General features: G+C 43.2%; 1 protein-coding gene across 3 annotated transcripts in view; it reads right to left on the reverse strand.

The window, feature by feature from the left end:
* The window catches only part of PTPRA (protein tyrosine phosphatase receptor type A), a 112,077-nt gene that overhangs the window by 14,105 nt on the left and 82,993 nt on the right, over positions 1-14,979 (reverse strand). For all 3 annotated transcript variants that reach the window (XM_084774225.1, XM_084774223.1, XM_084774224.1), the window contains 4 exons: positions 10,610-10,700; positions 7,286-7,362; positions 5,544-5,580; positions 1,288-1,385 (listed from right to left, as the gene is read on the reverse strand). In XM_084774225.1, the coding sequence (XP_084630351.1) occupies positions 1,288-1,385; positions 5,544-5,580; positions 7,286-7,362; positions 10,610-10,700 (303 nt within the window). The remainder of the gene's footprint in view (positions 1-1,287; positions 1,386-5,543; positions 5,581-7,285; positions 7,363-10,609; positions 10,701-14,979) is intronic.

A 14,979-nucleotide genomic window follows, 5' to 3' on the forward strand; every position in this document is an offset into this window, starting at 1 on the left:
GTTTCCACTCCTACTCAACTCAAGGCAAATGGAACTGCTTTACTGTACTTCCCAGTCTCCCAAGTCAGGCTTTCGAGGTGAGCCTGTGTAAGGGAGGGACTGGCAGCTGCTGTGACAGAGCTACTGCAGCACAGCCATACAGACTATCAGCTTGTTGTCAACCCAAAGTCTTCCTGTTGACTGAGTCCTGAACAGCTTCCAAGAGCTAGAGGTCTGCTTAGAGCTTACTAAGGCAAAGCCCAGCCACAAACAGCCCTTCTAAGCACTGGGGGGCTGTTGAATGATACACCCAAAACACACACACAAGGGGCCAGAGGGCATCCATGAATGCAGATACATCTCTGCGGGTTGATCTACGACCCAGTGTAGTGGTTTGAGTAAGAATGGCCCCCATAGACTCTTTTATTTGAATGCTTAGTCATCAGGGAGTGGCACTATTTTGAGAAGGATTAGGAAGTGTGGCATTTTGGGAGTATATGTGGTTTTGTTGGAGAAGTGTCACTAGGGGTGGACTTTGAGGTTTCAAAAGCCCAAGTGTGGCCCAGTGGCTCTCTCTTCCTGCAGCCTGCAGATCCAGATGTAGAACTTTCAGCTACTTGTTTAGCAGTAAGCCTGTCTGTGTGCTGCTATGCCCCCGCCATGATGACAGTGGACTAACCCTCTGAAACTGTAAGCAAGTTCCAACTGAAAATACTTCCTTTTCTAAGAGTCACCCTGGCCATGTGTCTCTTCACAGCAATGGAAGAGTGACTAAGACACCCAGGTTTGACACTGGCTGTGGCCCAGCTACAGAGCTGGTCAAGCCACAAAGGAGCTGTTAGGAGCTGCCTCAGGATTTGGTGTAGGCTTCAGCGTCACTGTACCCCTGCTGGCCACACCTATGTTACGGGCTCTGCCAGTTCATATGGCTCCCTCTACCTGTTTGAGGATATATCAAAGGCTTTAGGAAGTGCTGCAGGAGACTAAGGGAACAAGGGACCAAAGAATGAAAACCCCTTGTCTCTTCTAGCTAACGGCCCGTGTCTTTCTTCCCGGTTACTTTGGAACCAGAATGAGCTGTTTTAATACCAGACATGGCAGTGTGCCACGGACACCTCTACCCTCTGCTCCCAGATTCATCTGAGGTTTCCTGGCTACCGGAAGAGGCACATTAGCCTGTCTGGATGATCTATTAGCACAGTAACCACAAAAAGAAGGCAGCTGGGCTCAAGGCTAGAGCTCCAGTGGAGCAGATTCTTCTACCAGATATGCCTACACTAGGGTCTTCTTTCTAAATTTTCAACTTACCTCCTTTCTCTCCTTCAGGTTGGTCACCATGACGATGGTAGCTGTGTTTTGTTCCCAGATCATTCTCCAGAAATCATTTACTGTTTCTTCTTTTGGTCCTAAAGTAGCCAAAAGTGAAGATTAGAAGAAGGAACACAGTGCTAGGAAACTGATAATACTCATCCTTGACTGTTTGAATTCTGTGCCTACACATCTTCAGGGGAAGATTCACCCTACTATCCATCATCTACCTGCTAACTGAAGGTTTCCCATGTATCTACCATGCATGCACCAGACACCTCATTAGGACTGTGGGCAGCAGGCTTACAAGTAGGAAAGAACACAATGGTTTCTTCAGGGTAAGGATTAGAAGTCATGACTGCTTACTGCATACAGTCCAGACAATAGGGCTAACTCTGGACTCCTGTCACACTCTGGAATGAATGTCATCAACCTCAGAAAGGCTGAGAGGCACCTGCTCAGGCTGGAATCTAAATTTACTTTCTATACAGCCTTTCTCAGAAAGCCATAAGATGTTCCTAGGCAAAGGTGAGGCTGTGTTCAGTCAGAGGAAGATGGGGTTTAACAGTGGAGAGGCTCGTGGAATTCCAGGCATGGCAAACTGAAGTGTTTGCAACTGAACTCTGCCAGGAGCTCGGGGCACTGGATCTGCTATGGCGCTAAAGGTTTTAGGAAAGCCCTCAAATGTCCTTAAAACATTTAAACCTCAAAAAGCAAAAATAAACAAGCAAACAAACACCCAATTAAACCTCAGAAGGCAGCAAGATAGCTGTAGGTAAAGGTGCCTGAAGCCACACCTGATAAACTGAGCTGAATCTCTTGGACCCAGGTAGTAGAGGGTAAGAAACAACTGTTTAAAGTTATTTGACCTTCACATGTATTCCACAGCATGTGTGTGCCAATGCTAGTCCCCACCCCAATAAAACTTTCAGCTTGTTAAAATGGTGGTACATGCTTTTAATACTGTTACTTGGGAGGCAGAGTCTGAGAGACCTCTGTAAGCTTGAGTCCATCTTGGCTTATATAGCAAGACTTTGTCACAAACAAACAAACAAACAAACAAACAAACAGACAAAACCAAATGTCCAGCTCAGCTGGATGTGGTAACATATGCTTTTAATCCCAGCACATGAGAGGCAGAGGGATGCCTGTGAGTTCTAGGCCAGCCAGGTCCACACAGTGAGGACCTACCTGATGACAACCATAACAACAACAAAATTAAATCTCATTTATAAAGGTGATGAAAGGAGACACACTACTAGGAGAGTGGTTAAGGGGAAAACCAGTAGCACTTTCTATAAAAAAAAAAAATTAGATGACTAGAAAATCAAGACAACGATTAATCTTGAAAAAGAAGGAAAAAACTGCAAAATAATGACATTTTGTTTGTTTGTTTTTTGTTTTTCCTAGACAGGGACTCTCTGTGTTAGCCTGGACTGTCCTGAACTCTCTTTGTAGACCAGGCTGGCCTCAAACTCACAGGATCCACCTGCCTCTGCCTCCTGAGTGCTGGGATTAAAGGCATGCAATCACCATGCCCAGCTAAAATATGACATATTATACTATACATTTCACTTGTGTTAACAAAAACACATTTTATATAAATGATAAAATATCCACATAACAAAATAACATTTTGTCTCATCCCATACAAAATATATAAAATGATAAATGTAAAAGAGTTTATATATATTAAACAAAAGAATAATAAATATATTATAGGACTATGTCATATGTGCTGGAGAAATATTCCACCAGAGAACCTAGGACTGTGTCATACAGGCTAGGCAACTACTCAACCATGGAGAACCTAGGACTGTGTCATAAAGGCTAGGCAACTACTCAACCATGGAGAACCTAGGACTGTGTCATACAGGCTAGGCAACCACTCAACCACGGAGAACCTAGGACTGTGTCATACAGGCTATGTAGCTACTCAACTACGGAGAACCTAGGACTGTGTCATACAGGCTAGGTAACTACTCAACCACGGAGAACCTAGGACTGTGTCATACAGGCTAGGTAACTACTCAACCATGGAGAACCTAGGACTGTAGCATATGTGCTGGGCAAACATTCAACCACTGAGCTACACATCTGGAACAAAGTAGAATATTCTTAAAATTAACATGCTAGGGCTGGGTGGTGTTGGTAGTGGTACAACTTTAGTCCTAGCAGTTGGGAGGCAGAGGCAGGTGGATCTCTGGTCTACAGAGCAAGTTCTAGGTCAGCCAGAGAGAAACCGCATGTCAAAAAAGCAAAAAAGTTTAATACGCCATTAATCCTAGCACTTGGGAGGCAGAGACAGGCAGATCTCTGTGAGTTTGAGACCAGCCTGATCTACACAGCAAGATCCAGACCAGCCAGAGATACACAGTGAGACCCTGTCACAAAACAACAACAACACAAAGGGAAAAGATTAGCATAGGAAAAGAAAGGAAGTAATAAGCAGACATGCCAGAAAGGTATATAGAAGTCTGAGGAAGCATCTCTCTGCTGGCCATGCCTGTCTGCTGCTTCTCCTCTCTGCTCTGGACACTCTCTCTCTTACCACAATGAAGACCTGCCCCAATCATGGAGCGGCCCTCCTGGATATAGCCTTGGTTCCTCTGTGAGGAGTTACAGATGATTGTGAGCCACAATCTTATAGGTTTGTAACCTGTAGGTACTGGGAATTGAACCCAGGTCCTCTGGAGGAGCATTGTTAGATCCAAAGCAGATTCCAATTCCTCAACGTCCAAATATGCAAAAATGGGCTCAACCTGTACTACAAGGGGATTTTTGGCTGTTAGACAAAAACCAGAATTCCTGAGGGGGTCATTTTTCTTTATCCCTGGTAGAAGGAACAAATGGCAACCTGTGGTACCTATGAGCATACAAAGTACACGCTGCCTCCAGGCTCCTTCAGATTCACAAATACAGGTTTCAAGTCCATGCCCTTCTTACCTCCTCTCCTACCCTAACTCCCTCCAGCGCCAGCCTTGCCTCCCCTAGCTGCTCATTCTCCTTCTAACCCTGCCATTTTGACTATTCTCTCTCTCTCTCTCCTTCCCTACCCCCCCCCCCAGCCTCCCTTTTCTTTGTCTCTCTCCTCCTATTTATCTCACAGCCATGTTCAGTCTACTTCGTTCTCTCTCTCTGCTCTGGACTCTTCTAGATGCCTCTGGATGCTTTCTCTCTCAAATCTACAATAAAAACCTTCCCCTTGGGGCTGGAGAGATGGCTCAGAGGTTATGAGCACTGGCTGCTCTTCCAAAGGTCCTGAGTTCAATTCCCAGCAACCACGTGGTAGTTCATAACCACCTATAATGAGGTCTGGTGTCCTTTTCTGAGATGCAGGCACACAGGCAGGCAGAATAGTGTACGAATAATAAATAAATAAATTAAAAACAAAACAAACCCCCAAAACTTTCCCCTTAACCATACCACGAAGTGGTTATGTTGTCAGCCTTTATAAGCAGCTAGTGCTCTTTCTTTCCTCTCTTTCTTCTTCTTTTCTTTTCTTTTTTTTTCCTTTTGGTTTTTCGAGACAGGGTTTCTCTGTGTAGCCTTGACTGTCCTGGACTCACTTTGTAGACCAGGTTGGCCTTGACTCACAGCCATCTACCTGCCTCTGCCTCCCGAGTGCTGGGATTAAAGGCGTGCGCCACCACCGCCCCACTAGTGCTCTTTCTTAACTACAGAGCCATCTCTCCAGTTCCAAGGGACTTTTTAAAAAAGTCATCGAGATAAAGGTTATTAGTTACAAACCTGTGAGATGTATTATATTTCCTTCCTTCTTGTGTATGAGAGTACATATGCACATGCTCATGTGTGTTTGTATGCACATTCATATTTCTGTAGAGGTGCATGTGTTTGCTATGGGGTAAGAAAACTGGGGTTTTCTCAACAGCTCTCCACCTATTTTTCTGCAGACACTCTCACTAACCTAGAACTTGTTAACTAGATAGACAGCTAGTCAGTGAGTCCCTAGGATCTCTCAGTCTCTGCCTCTCCAGCACTGGAATTGGGTATGTGCTGTCATGCCTTTTAAAAATGAGGGTGCTAAGAATCTAAACTCAAGTTTCCATGTTTGTGTAGCAATGACTTTACCAACTGAGCCATTTCCCCAGCCCTATATACTTCTAGTAGGTGGTAATAATTAGAGAAAAGCTACTGTATTTTCATTATTTCATTTAGTATTTGGGAAAAACCCTCCACCTTCAACTAACCCACTATGGGACCATGGTTTAGCCCAAGGGTAAAGTTGTCATTACCTTGTGCAGCAATGAATTTGTTCTTTTCCTGGTAGCCCTGGGTGGAAAGGGATGAAAAAGAAAAGTGAAAACCAGAAGCTGGCAGGAATGATGCCCTCCAGTCTGGCTCTCAGTTAACAGAGCCTCCCTGTTAAATGGTGCAGCAATTCATAAGAACTTCCACTACAGAAAGCCGGGAGCGGTTAGCTTTGGAGAGGAGAATCAAGGACGATGACGCCCAAATGGTTAGGTAGTCTTCTCAAGGTGGATTATTAGTGAACACTGGTGGGAGAGTACCCAGTGATGTGGGTTTAGTGTGGTGGGGAAGGCCTTCCAAGGCAGACCATGTGAGGTGGTTCCAAGGGTGCAGCTGGGCTGACACTAGGAAGGATAAAGCATTTGATCTTGAGGATGCTTCTAGGGTGTGAAAATGCTTTAGAAATAGCCAGGTTTGACAATGAGCTTCTCCATTAGTCAGTGGGAGACAAGGAACAAAGAAGACTGGGGATTCCCAGCCTCTGGGAGACTCTGAGCAGACAGGGACTTTCTTTTCTCCCTGCGCTGACAGCAGTTAAGATGGGCAACGGGAAGCAGTCTTGCTGGGACGCCAGGCCACCCCAAGGAAGTGGTGAAGCCATAGAAAGGACCTAAGTCTGAAAAGTCATTTCCTTTTCTAGGTCAAACAAGGGCAGAAGAGAGCTGTTTCCTAGCAGAGAAGAAAACATTTAAAGTCATCAATAAATAGCAAGCTTCTTAAAACTTTCTTTTAAGAGCAGAAATTTAGTTTTCAGAAATGTTTTTAAGTGCCATTACAACAAGAAAATCAAGAAAGCCTTAGTTCAGGATGTTCAATTCTCTTCGGTTCTCAACTTGAAATTGAACTGAGAGGCTCTTAAGAAACATGACTTCATGAAAGGCCACTGTTAGATTCTCAATGGAACACAAAGAGCTTAAAAAAGAAACACAAGTATACACATGGATGTGAGAGCCAGCCCCTGAGTGTTTCCTGTGGTATTTTTTACTGGGAGTGGGCCAGTTCCCTCCATGAAAGATGTCCACAGTGACACAGCAGCAGTGTCTAATCAATCAGCAGAGTAGAAGGAAAAACTAAGGAGGGAAGGATGTGGCTCCTTAGCTTCTTCCTTGTCTCGAGTTCTGGAACCTGAGTCCCAGCTGGTTATGTAAGTGGAATGTACACTCCTACCAATAGAAACTCTTTGAAAGACTTGCTATGTGCCCTCAGGCATCTAAGGTGAGAAGTTAGTTTCTCCCAGTCTAGACTGGACTCTCCCTGTAAAGGCTTTGTTTCATCAAGTCCTGTGACCTTTAACAGGTGAGTTTGTGTAGCCTAGAATTTAGATCTCATTTCCTGTTGTCTGCACCACTCCAGGGTACCTGAGGCAATTTCCCTTCCCTCAGGCCTTGACTCACAGGGACACATTAACCAGAGGAATAGCTTTTCTTGTTTTGTCCTCCCTTATTTTATTAGTAGCAATTTGAAAATGCTAAAAAAACGATTTCCAGAAATATATATCTAGATTCAGATTTCTACACTTGAAACTATAAGGAATGATGAAAGAATAAACAATATATATATATTTTAAATTACCCAAATTTTAAAAAGTAGTCACTTAAAAAAATCAGCTCTGTTAGGAAATGCTTGCAGTGGCAATCTCTCAAAACATAGCTGGGGAGGAATGACTAGATGGCAGCCAATAGCTTTTCATGGTATATACATAAATAAAAAGAGCACAGCTCCTTACATTAATGAATGAAGCATTGATGTAATCGGAATCTGGAACCCCTTCAACAGGTGTCAGGTGTACTCTAGAGTGGTCATCTGGAAAAAAAAACCAAGCAAGAAGTTCACATTATTTTTTTTTATAATTTATTTACTTTTATTTTATATGCATTGGTGTTTTGCCTGTGTGTATGTCTGTGGGTGTCAGATCTTATAGTTACAGACAGTTGTGAGCTGCCATGTGGGTGCCGGGAATTGAATTCAGGACCTCTGGAAGAGGAGTCCATGCTCTTAGCTGCTAGGCCATCTCTCCAGCCCCAAGAAGTTCACATTTCTTTTTTTTTTTTTTTTATGATTTTTTTTATTAATTTATTCTTGTTACATCTCAATGGCTTTCCCATCCCTTGTATCCTCCCATTCTCCCCTCCCGTATGACTGTGCCTGAGGGGGTTTCCTTCCCCTTTATATGCTCATAGGGTATCAAGTCTCTTCTTGGTAGCCTGCTATCAGAAGTTCACATTTCAATTGATCTAATTTTGTTTCTCACTGTCCCTGAAGCAGATCAGCTCAGACACCTGTGGTTATGAGACTGAGACATGGCACTCTAGTTTTCTTTGTTTGTTTTTATATAGTTTTACTTTGTAGCTCAGGCTAACCCACAACTCCCGTTGTAGCCCAGGCTGCCTGAACTCACAGCAGTCCTCCTGTTTCAGCTTCCCACGTGCTAGGTTCATAGAAGTAAACCACTGTACTAGCTTTTAGAGTGTAGAAAACAAGTTTTTTTACACTTATTTTGTGTGCGTCTGTGTATGTGCTGTGGAGCTCAGCAGACAAGTGAAGAGGGTCAGTTCTTTCCTTCCATGACTGAACTCAGGTCACTAGGCTTGGCAGCACATGCCTTTACCCTGAGCCCCCTTGCTGCCATCCATACTTGCCCTTTAAAACTGTTATTTAGTCTTAGCATCCAGGAGGCAGGGGCAGGCATATCTCTGTGAGTTTGAGGCCAGCCTGGTCTATGCACTGAGTTTCAGGATAGCCAGAGCTACACAGAGGAAACCTTGTCTCAATTTAACAAATTTAACATTACTGTATACATGTTCGTGTATGTGTGTGTACTTGAATATGGTATGTGTGAGTGCGGATAGGCCTGTGCCCCCTTCTCTCTCTCTCTCTCTCTCCTCTCTGTGTGTGTGTGTGTGTAGGTCAGAGAATAACTTTCATGAGTTGGTCTTTTCCTTCCACTATGGATTAAACTCGGGATGTTTTTATTGACTGAGCCATGTCACCAGCCCTCAACATTATTTTACTTATGATGATGATGTATGTGTGGGTACATGCGCCATGACATACATGTGACGTCAGAGGACAATTCTGTGGAGCTGGTTCTCTCCTTCTACACTCGTGTGGATTCTAAGTATTGAACTCAGGTTCTTAGGCTTACTCATTAAGCCAGCTCTCACGCCCTAAATATATAAACACCTCCACTATTATTAGGGTATTATACTGTATCTATAATGTAGAATATAAAACAGCTGATAAAAAGGAAAGTGTTTCTTGACAGATGAGCTGACAATATATATTAAAGTCAGAGGAATGGACATTGTACAATATACCTACTATATGTAAAAATACTGTGTGTATATATATATTCACACCCATATATATGCATACAAATAAGATTGTAGGTTCTAGCAATCACACCTGAGTAGGTATTTTCAGTTGTCCATTTACTGATAAACTATGCACAAGCACTAATATACTTACTATACACTAGAAAGTAAACATTTTAAAGGGATGAGGGCCTGGAAATTGCTGAAAGGGTAAAGGTGCTTACTGTTAAGCTTGTCAATCCAAGGAACCACAAGGTGGAAGGAGAGGCAAGCCGTCTTCTCCTACCTCTACATATGCACTAAGGCATATGTGTGGCCATACACATACACAAATAAATGTAATTAAAACGTAAAAAGAAGTTAATAGGGGGCTGGAGAGGTGGCTCAAAGGTTAAGAGCACTGACTGTTCTGCTGTTCTTTCAAAGGTCCTGAGTTCAATTCCCAGCAACCACATGGTGGCTCACAACCATCTATAATGTGATCTAATGTCCTCTTCTGGCCTGCAGGCATGCATGCAGGCAGAGCACTGTATACATAATAAATAAATAAATCTTAAAAAAAAGAAGTTAATAGGATAAAATTTTTAGATGAGATTTATTATTGTGTGTGTCAGATCTCCTAGAGCTGGAGTCACAGATGGTTGTAAGCTTCTATGTGGGTGCTGAACTGAACCTGGGTCTTCTGCCAGAGCAAAAATTGCTCTTAACTGCTGAGCCATCTCTCCACAGGCCCCAAACAGTAAAAATTTAAAAAGCCAATATATAAATACAAAGAAGTTCAAATATCTTTGTCTCATACTCTACTGGGTTATACATACCCCACCACATAGATTTAGAAAAATATCTGTTAGATAAGGTCAATGGATTATCAGTGGTAACTGATATTGTTATTGTTAGGTTATACGAGGGCCCCCAAAATGGCAGTGCTGTTGACAATGCCCTAAATGATAGTCTAGGCTCAGCTTAGGTTGGACTCTGACTGAGTAAACAGAAGGAGTGCTACCTTAATTCAGCATCCTCAGAAATCTTGTTTCTGTTCGTCAGGAACAGCCATTAGTCCCTTTACCCAACCTCTACAGCCAACTACCTTTGGCAATGGGCACCTAGTTCTTAGCTAACTGGAAGTCTATAGATCAAAGTCCCCACTCTGGTCCCCAGGCTGTTCTGGCCATTCCCCACTTCCTGCTCCACTAATTCCTAGGGTGTTCACTAATTCACAAGACCCCTCCCACCACTACCTCCTCCTCTTAAAACCGGCAAGTCTTTTCTCTGCTTTTACTGTTCACTGTCCCTGAGAAACAGTCTTTGCAGTTTGATTTCCCAACAGACCTTTCTACCCATAGAGTGGCTTAGTTTGGTGGTTTCACTGCATTCTTGACAGCTAAAAAGCAGAACATTTTATGATTGTTTGAGTAAGCAGTGTGTGTGTGTGTGTGTGTGTGTGTGTGTGTGTGTGTATCAAGCAAACAAACCACACAACCTACTTTCTGCCTGGTTCCATGAAGCTTGCCCTGCCTGGTCTCTGGAAACAGGCCTGCAATTCAAAGTGTGATCTACTGTCCCACCTGACTGTGAGGGTGCCTTGCGGGAGGGGCACACATGCTCTTTCAGCCCTAAGGATGAACTGTATTCTTACTGTCCTCTTGTTACCAACTCCAAGAATCTTTCCATCCACGAGGAATCTATCTAGAGGCATAGTTTCAGATCACACTCCAAGGAACCCTACAAACACTCACAGGGCAGGATGTTTACGTATCGATTTTTTTCCTTGTTTTCCTCCTTGGAGGCAGCCTCACAGGTGGCCTGGATAGGACAAGCAGGTAGAGCCTGAAAGGTTAAGAGAAATTAAGGTGGTTACTAAGAGGGATGAACACCAGGCAAGCGTTCTGCTTTACCAAACCCGGATCTGGCAGTAAGTTAAAGTTTTGAAGGGGAAGGGAGTAGGGAGAGGAGGAGGGAACACAGACCCAGGTGAACATCAACAGCCTAAGCTAGAAAATCCATCTTTCTCTTAAATAGCTTCATGCCTTAAGAATTCAATATGAAGAATCCACAGAGGGGGGATGTATGCTTTTTCTATGGCTATTGTTTAGTTAGGGGGCACTTTTACAATGTGTGACCAAGATGGGCTAGTCCTGTAACCTGGGAGTGGGGATTATAATGTGGGAAGTGGGTCATTTACTTACGTACATATTTATTTTAACCGTCAGGCAAAGACAAGCTGAAACTCAGGAGTGAACTGCTCTGGACAGTTAGGTGCTTCAGGGCCTCTATGGGGGTTTGTCAGAGACAAGGCACCCGGCCTTCTGTGTACATGGCAAGGAAGCAAGGACTGGGGGGCAGCATCTCACATGGATGTGCAGGTGGGAAGCAGTGGAGCTGGATGGTGACACAGAATGGCTCTCTATTTAGGAGCAACTGTAACTTAACTGGCACACGGGGTGATGTAGGTAAGCCTAAAGTGTTTTCACACAAGACAGCCTGGTTGTATGAAATCTGTATTACCTCTTCTGCAACACTGAGAGAATACTTTCCACACAAGGAGTAAATGATATAATTCCATGTGCGGTATGAAAGCGGTATTAAATAAATTAACATTTTATTTTGTTCATTTTCTTTTTTTCAAGACAGGGTTCCTTTGAGTAGCCTTGGCTGTCCTGGAACTCACTCTGTAGACCAGGCTGGTCTTGAACTCAGAGATCTACCTGTCTCTGCCTCTCAAGTGCTGGGAAGAAAGGCACACGCCACCACTGCCTGACTTCAAGAAACAAATTTAAAAAAAAATTTTATGAAAGTGTGAAGTTGAATATTATTTTAACTGTTCCCCTCTTGTATGTTGTAAATACTCAAAACAAAGAAAGCAAAAAAAGGAACTTATTTAACTTGGATAACTGCTCAGTTGAGTGATCAGAACATTTCTATGTGAATTCATTTCCTTCGTCATCTTCAGAGTGACCCAACACTGAGACAATCTGGTCTTCAGCAGCAGGGAACCAGTGAAGCATATCACAGTTCATGCAATATATATTCAGTGCCTACAAGGCTGCGCATACAGTCAACAGTGGTGAGAACCACACATGGTTTTTGCCCTTGTGTACAATATAAACTATAGACAACATTCAACTAGTAATACAAGTGAAAAAAATATGTACTAAAAGGAAAATGTTATTCTAAAAAGTATCAGAAGGACTGGAGAGATGGCTCAGTGGTTAGGATCATGGCAACTCTTCAGAGGACCGGGGTTCAACTCCCAGTGCCCACATGGTAGCTCACAGATGTCCGTAACTCCAGTTCCAGGGAATTTAACACCCGCATACAAGCATACATGCAAGCAAAGTGTCAATTATATATATTTTTTTAAAAATAAAATTTTAGGTTGAAGAGATGGCTCAGTGGTTAACAGCACTGGCTGCTCTTCCAAAGGACCTGGCTCAATTCCCAGCATCCACAATTGTCTGTGACTCCAATTTCAGGTAATATCTCTCTCTTTCTCTCTCTCTCTCTCTCTCTCTCTCTCTCTCTCTCTCTCTCTCTCTCTCACACACACACACACACACGCCAATGTATATAAAATAGAAGTAAATAAATGTAAAAAGGTATCAGAAAGGACAAAATTTAGATCAAAGGCAGATGTCTATGTGGAAGGATGAGGTAGGGGATACTATTTCAGTAACAAAGCATACTACCTTGAAGACTCAGAGGTGGCAGAAGGTTCTCCTGCAGGAAGGCCTGAAAGTCAATGAGTGTAATACAAAATAGGCTGGAGGACACAGCAGAAGGAAAAGGGATACAGGAAGTGGGAAGGCCTTGGCAAGGTGAGACTATTCATTTTCAAGGAGATCGTGAAGACAGGAGTTTGGATCCTAAGTATGTGAGTAAACTCACGGAGGGTTTGAAAGTGAAACTAGTTTACTGATAAGGAGGAATGCCTGTGGTTGCTCTGTGTGAGATAAGACTGAAGGAGGCAAGGGTCAAAGCATGGAATAGATACAGGCACGATGAGGTAGCGTGTTGAGTAAGAATGGCCTCCATAGACTTACATTTGAATGCTTAGTCATCAAGAAGCGGCATTATTTGACAGGATTAGGAGGTGTGGCCTTACTGGATGAAGTGTGTCACTGAGGGTGGCTTCTGAGGTTTCAAAAGCCCAGGCCAGGCCCCCGCTCTCTGTAGGTCTTCACTATTGCTCTAGTGCCTGCCTGTGTGCCACCATGCTTCCTACCGTCATGATAACAGACTAACCCTGAACAACTGCAAACAAGCCTCAATGCTTTCTTTAAGAGTTGCCTTGGTCATGGTGTCTCTTCACAGCAACACAACAGCGCCTATGACAGATGACAATATAAGGAAGTGGATGCACCTGAGATAGATGCTGGAGATGGCATTTGGAGATGGAAGGAAGTGAAATAGATTAGAGAGAGAAAAAGAAATGAAGGAGAGCTCTCAGATTTCTGACTTTGGAAATAAAATAAAAATGATTAAATGAAAAAACTGTCAGCTTTGGGGCAATTAATTTTGTCAGATGAGAGGTGCTTTAAGGAGAGAATAAGGCTATTTCCTGGGACTTGCATGGCAGGGGTATAAACTACACTGTAAATCTAAGGTAAGGGCAATCAGTCTCAGTCTACTCAGTCTACTGAAATCAAGAGATTTCAGAGTTTAAATCCTGGAGATTTTGCATGTTATTTCACTAAGACAGGCGATTCTCTTTGACGTCTGTGCTGTCACAGCACATGATGATAGAAAAGTTTCCTGTTTTTCTTTTCTTTGTGCCAACTCTTGCATATAAAACTAAGAACACAGCTAATCCTGGAATTTCCCAATTCACTTACATTGCATCTTCTTTCGTTTAGGCTGTTTCCATGCCGGCACAGGACAGGTGAAATGCCAGCTTTTAAAGTTCTTAGACTAATCCTTTTTTGAGAGTCCTGCAAATTTCTTTTCTTTAAGAAATCACATAGAGCAGAAGGAGTGAGAGAGCAAGATTACAGTACTAGCCAAGGCTGGCCTTGAACTTACTATGTAACCTTGAATTTATGATCCTTCTGCCTTCACTTCCATAGAGAGATTAAAGGAGTGTGCCACTATAACCCCATTTTATGTGGTGTTGGGGATCGAACCTAGGGCTCTGTATACAAAGCAAATAGTCTCCCAATCGGGCTTTAGGCCTAGCCCCACAGAACACAATCCTTAAAACACAAGCAAAAGGAATGAGTGATCACTGCCTCCTAGTCTTATCAGGGTCACCAGGGAAAACTGGGAAGAAACAAGAGAAAAGAGGGCTTGTTCTGCTGACGTCAGAGACAAAACAAAGCGGCCCTTACAATGCTTTAACTTTTACTCTGAGAAACAGCTTATGCAACTCCCGGAGGAAGCAACAGAACTGAATGACTAGAAGATGTTAAAATCTCTAGAAATGCTAGGAAGCATCAAGAATCATCTCATTCTAGTTAAACCTTAAGGGGAACCAAGTATAGGTTAAACAGTCTTTTAAAAGGTGCATCTGAAGTTGGGCATGGTGGCATATGCCTTTAATCCCAGCACTCAAGAGACAGGGGCAGGAGACAGGGGACAGGAGACAGGGGCTGTGAGTTCGAGGCCAGCCTGGTCTACAAAAGTGAGTCCAGCATAGCCAGGACTGTTACACAGAGAAACCCTGTCTTGGAAAACCAAAATAAATAAATAAATAAATAAATAAATAAAAATAAAAGGTGCATCCTGGTTCATTCTGGATTGTTTTATCCCTTCTGAACTCCTCTATCTCCTTCCACAGGTAATTTGGAGATCATTATCTTGTTATAGTCTATCTCCTATATTGCATCCCATTATTATTGCTCAGTGTATTTTGCGGTGAAAATGGAAACATGAAGTGCTAATGTGCTTTTCTTTTAGGTCAACACTATGTTCTTGTGCTGGATAGTTTTGTATCAACTTGACACAAATCATCGGAGAGGTCGGAACCTCAAGTGAGAAAGACTGGATTATAGGCAAGCGTGACTGATGGGGGAGGGCCAGCCCACTGTGCATGGTTACCATCCCTGCATGAGTGGTCCTGAGTTCTCTAAGAAAGGAGGCAGAGTAAGCCAGTGCGCAGCACTCCTCTGTG

This window comes from Acomys minous (genome assembly GCF_964271855.1).
Source record: "Acomys minous genome assembly, chromosome: 3".
Classification (NCBI taxonomy): Eukaryota; Metazoa; Chordata; class Mammalia; order Rodentia; family Muridae; genus Acomys; species Acomys minous.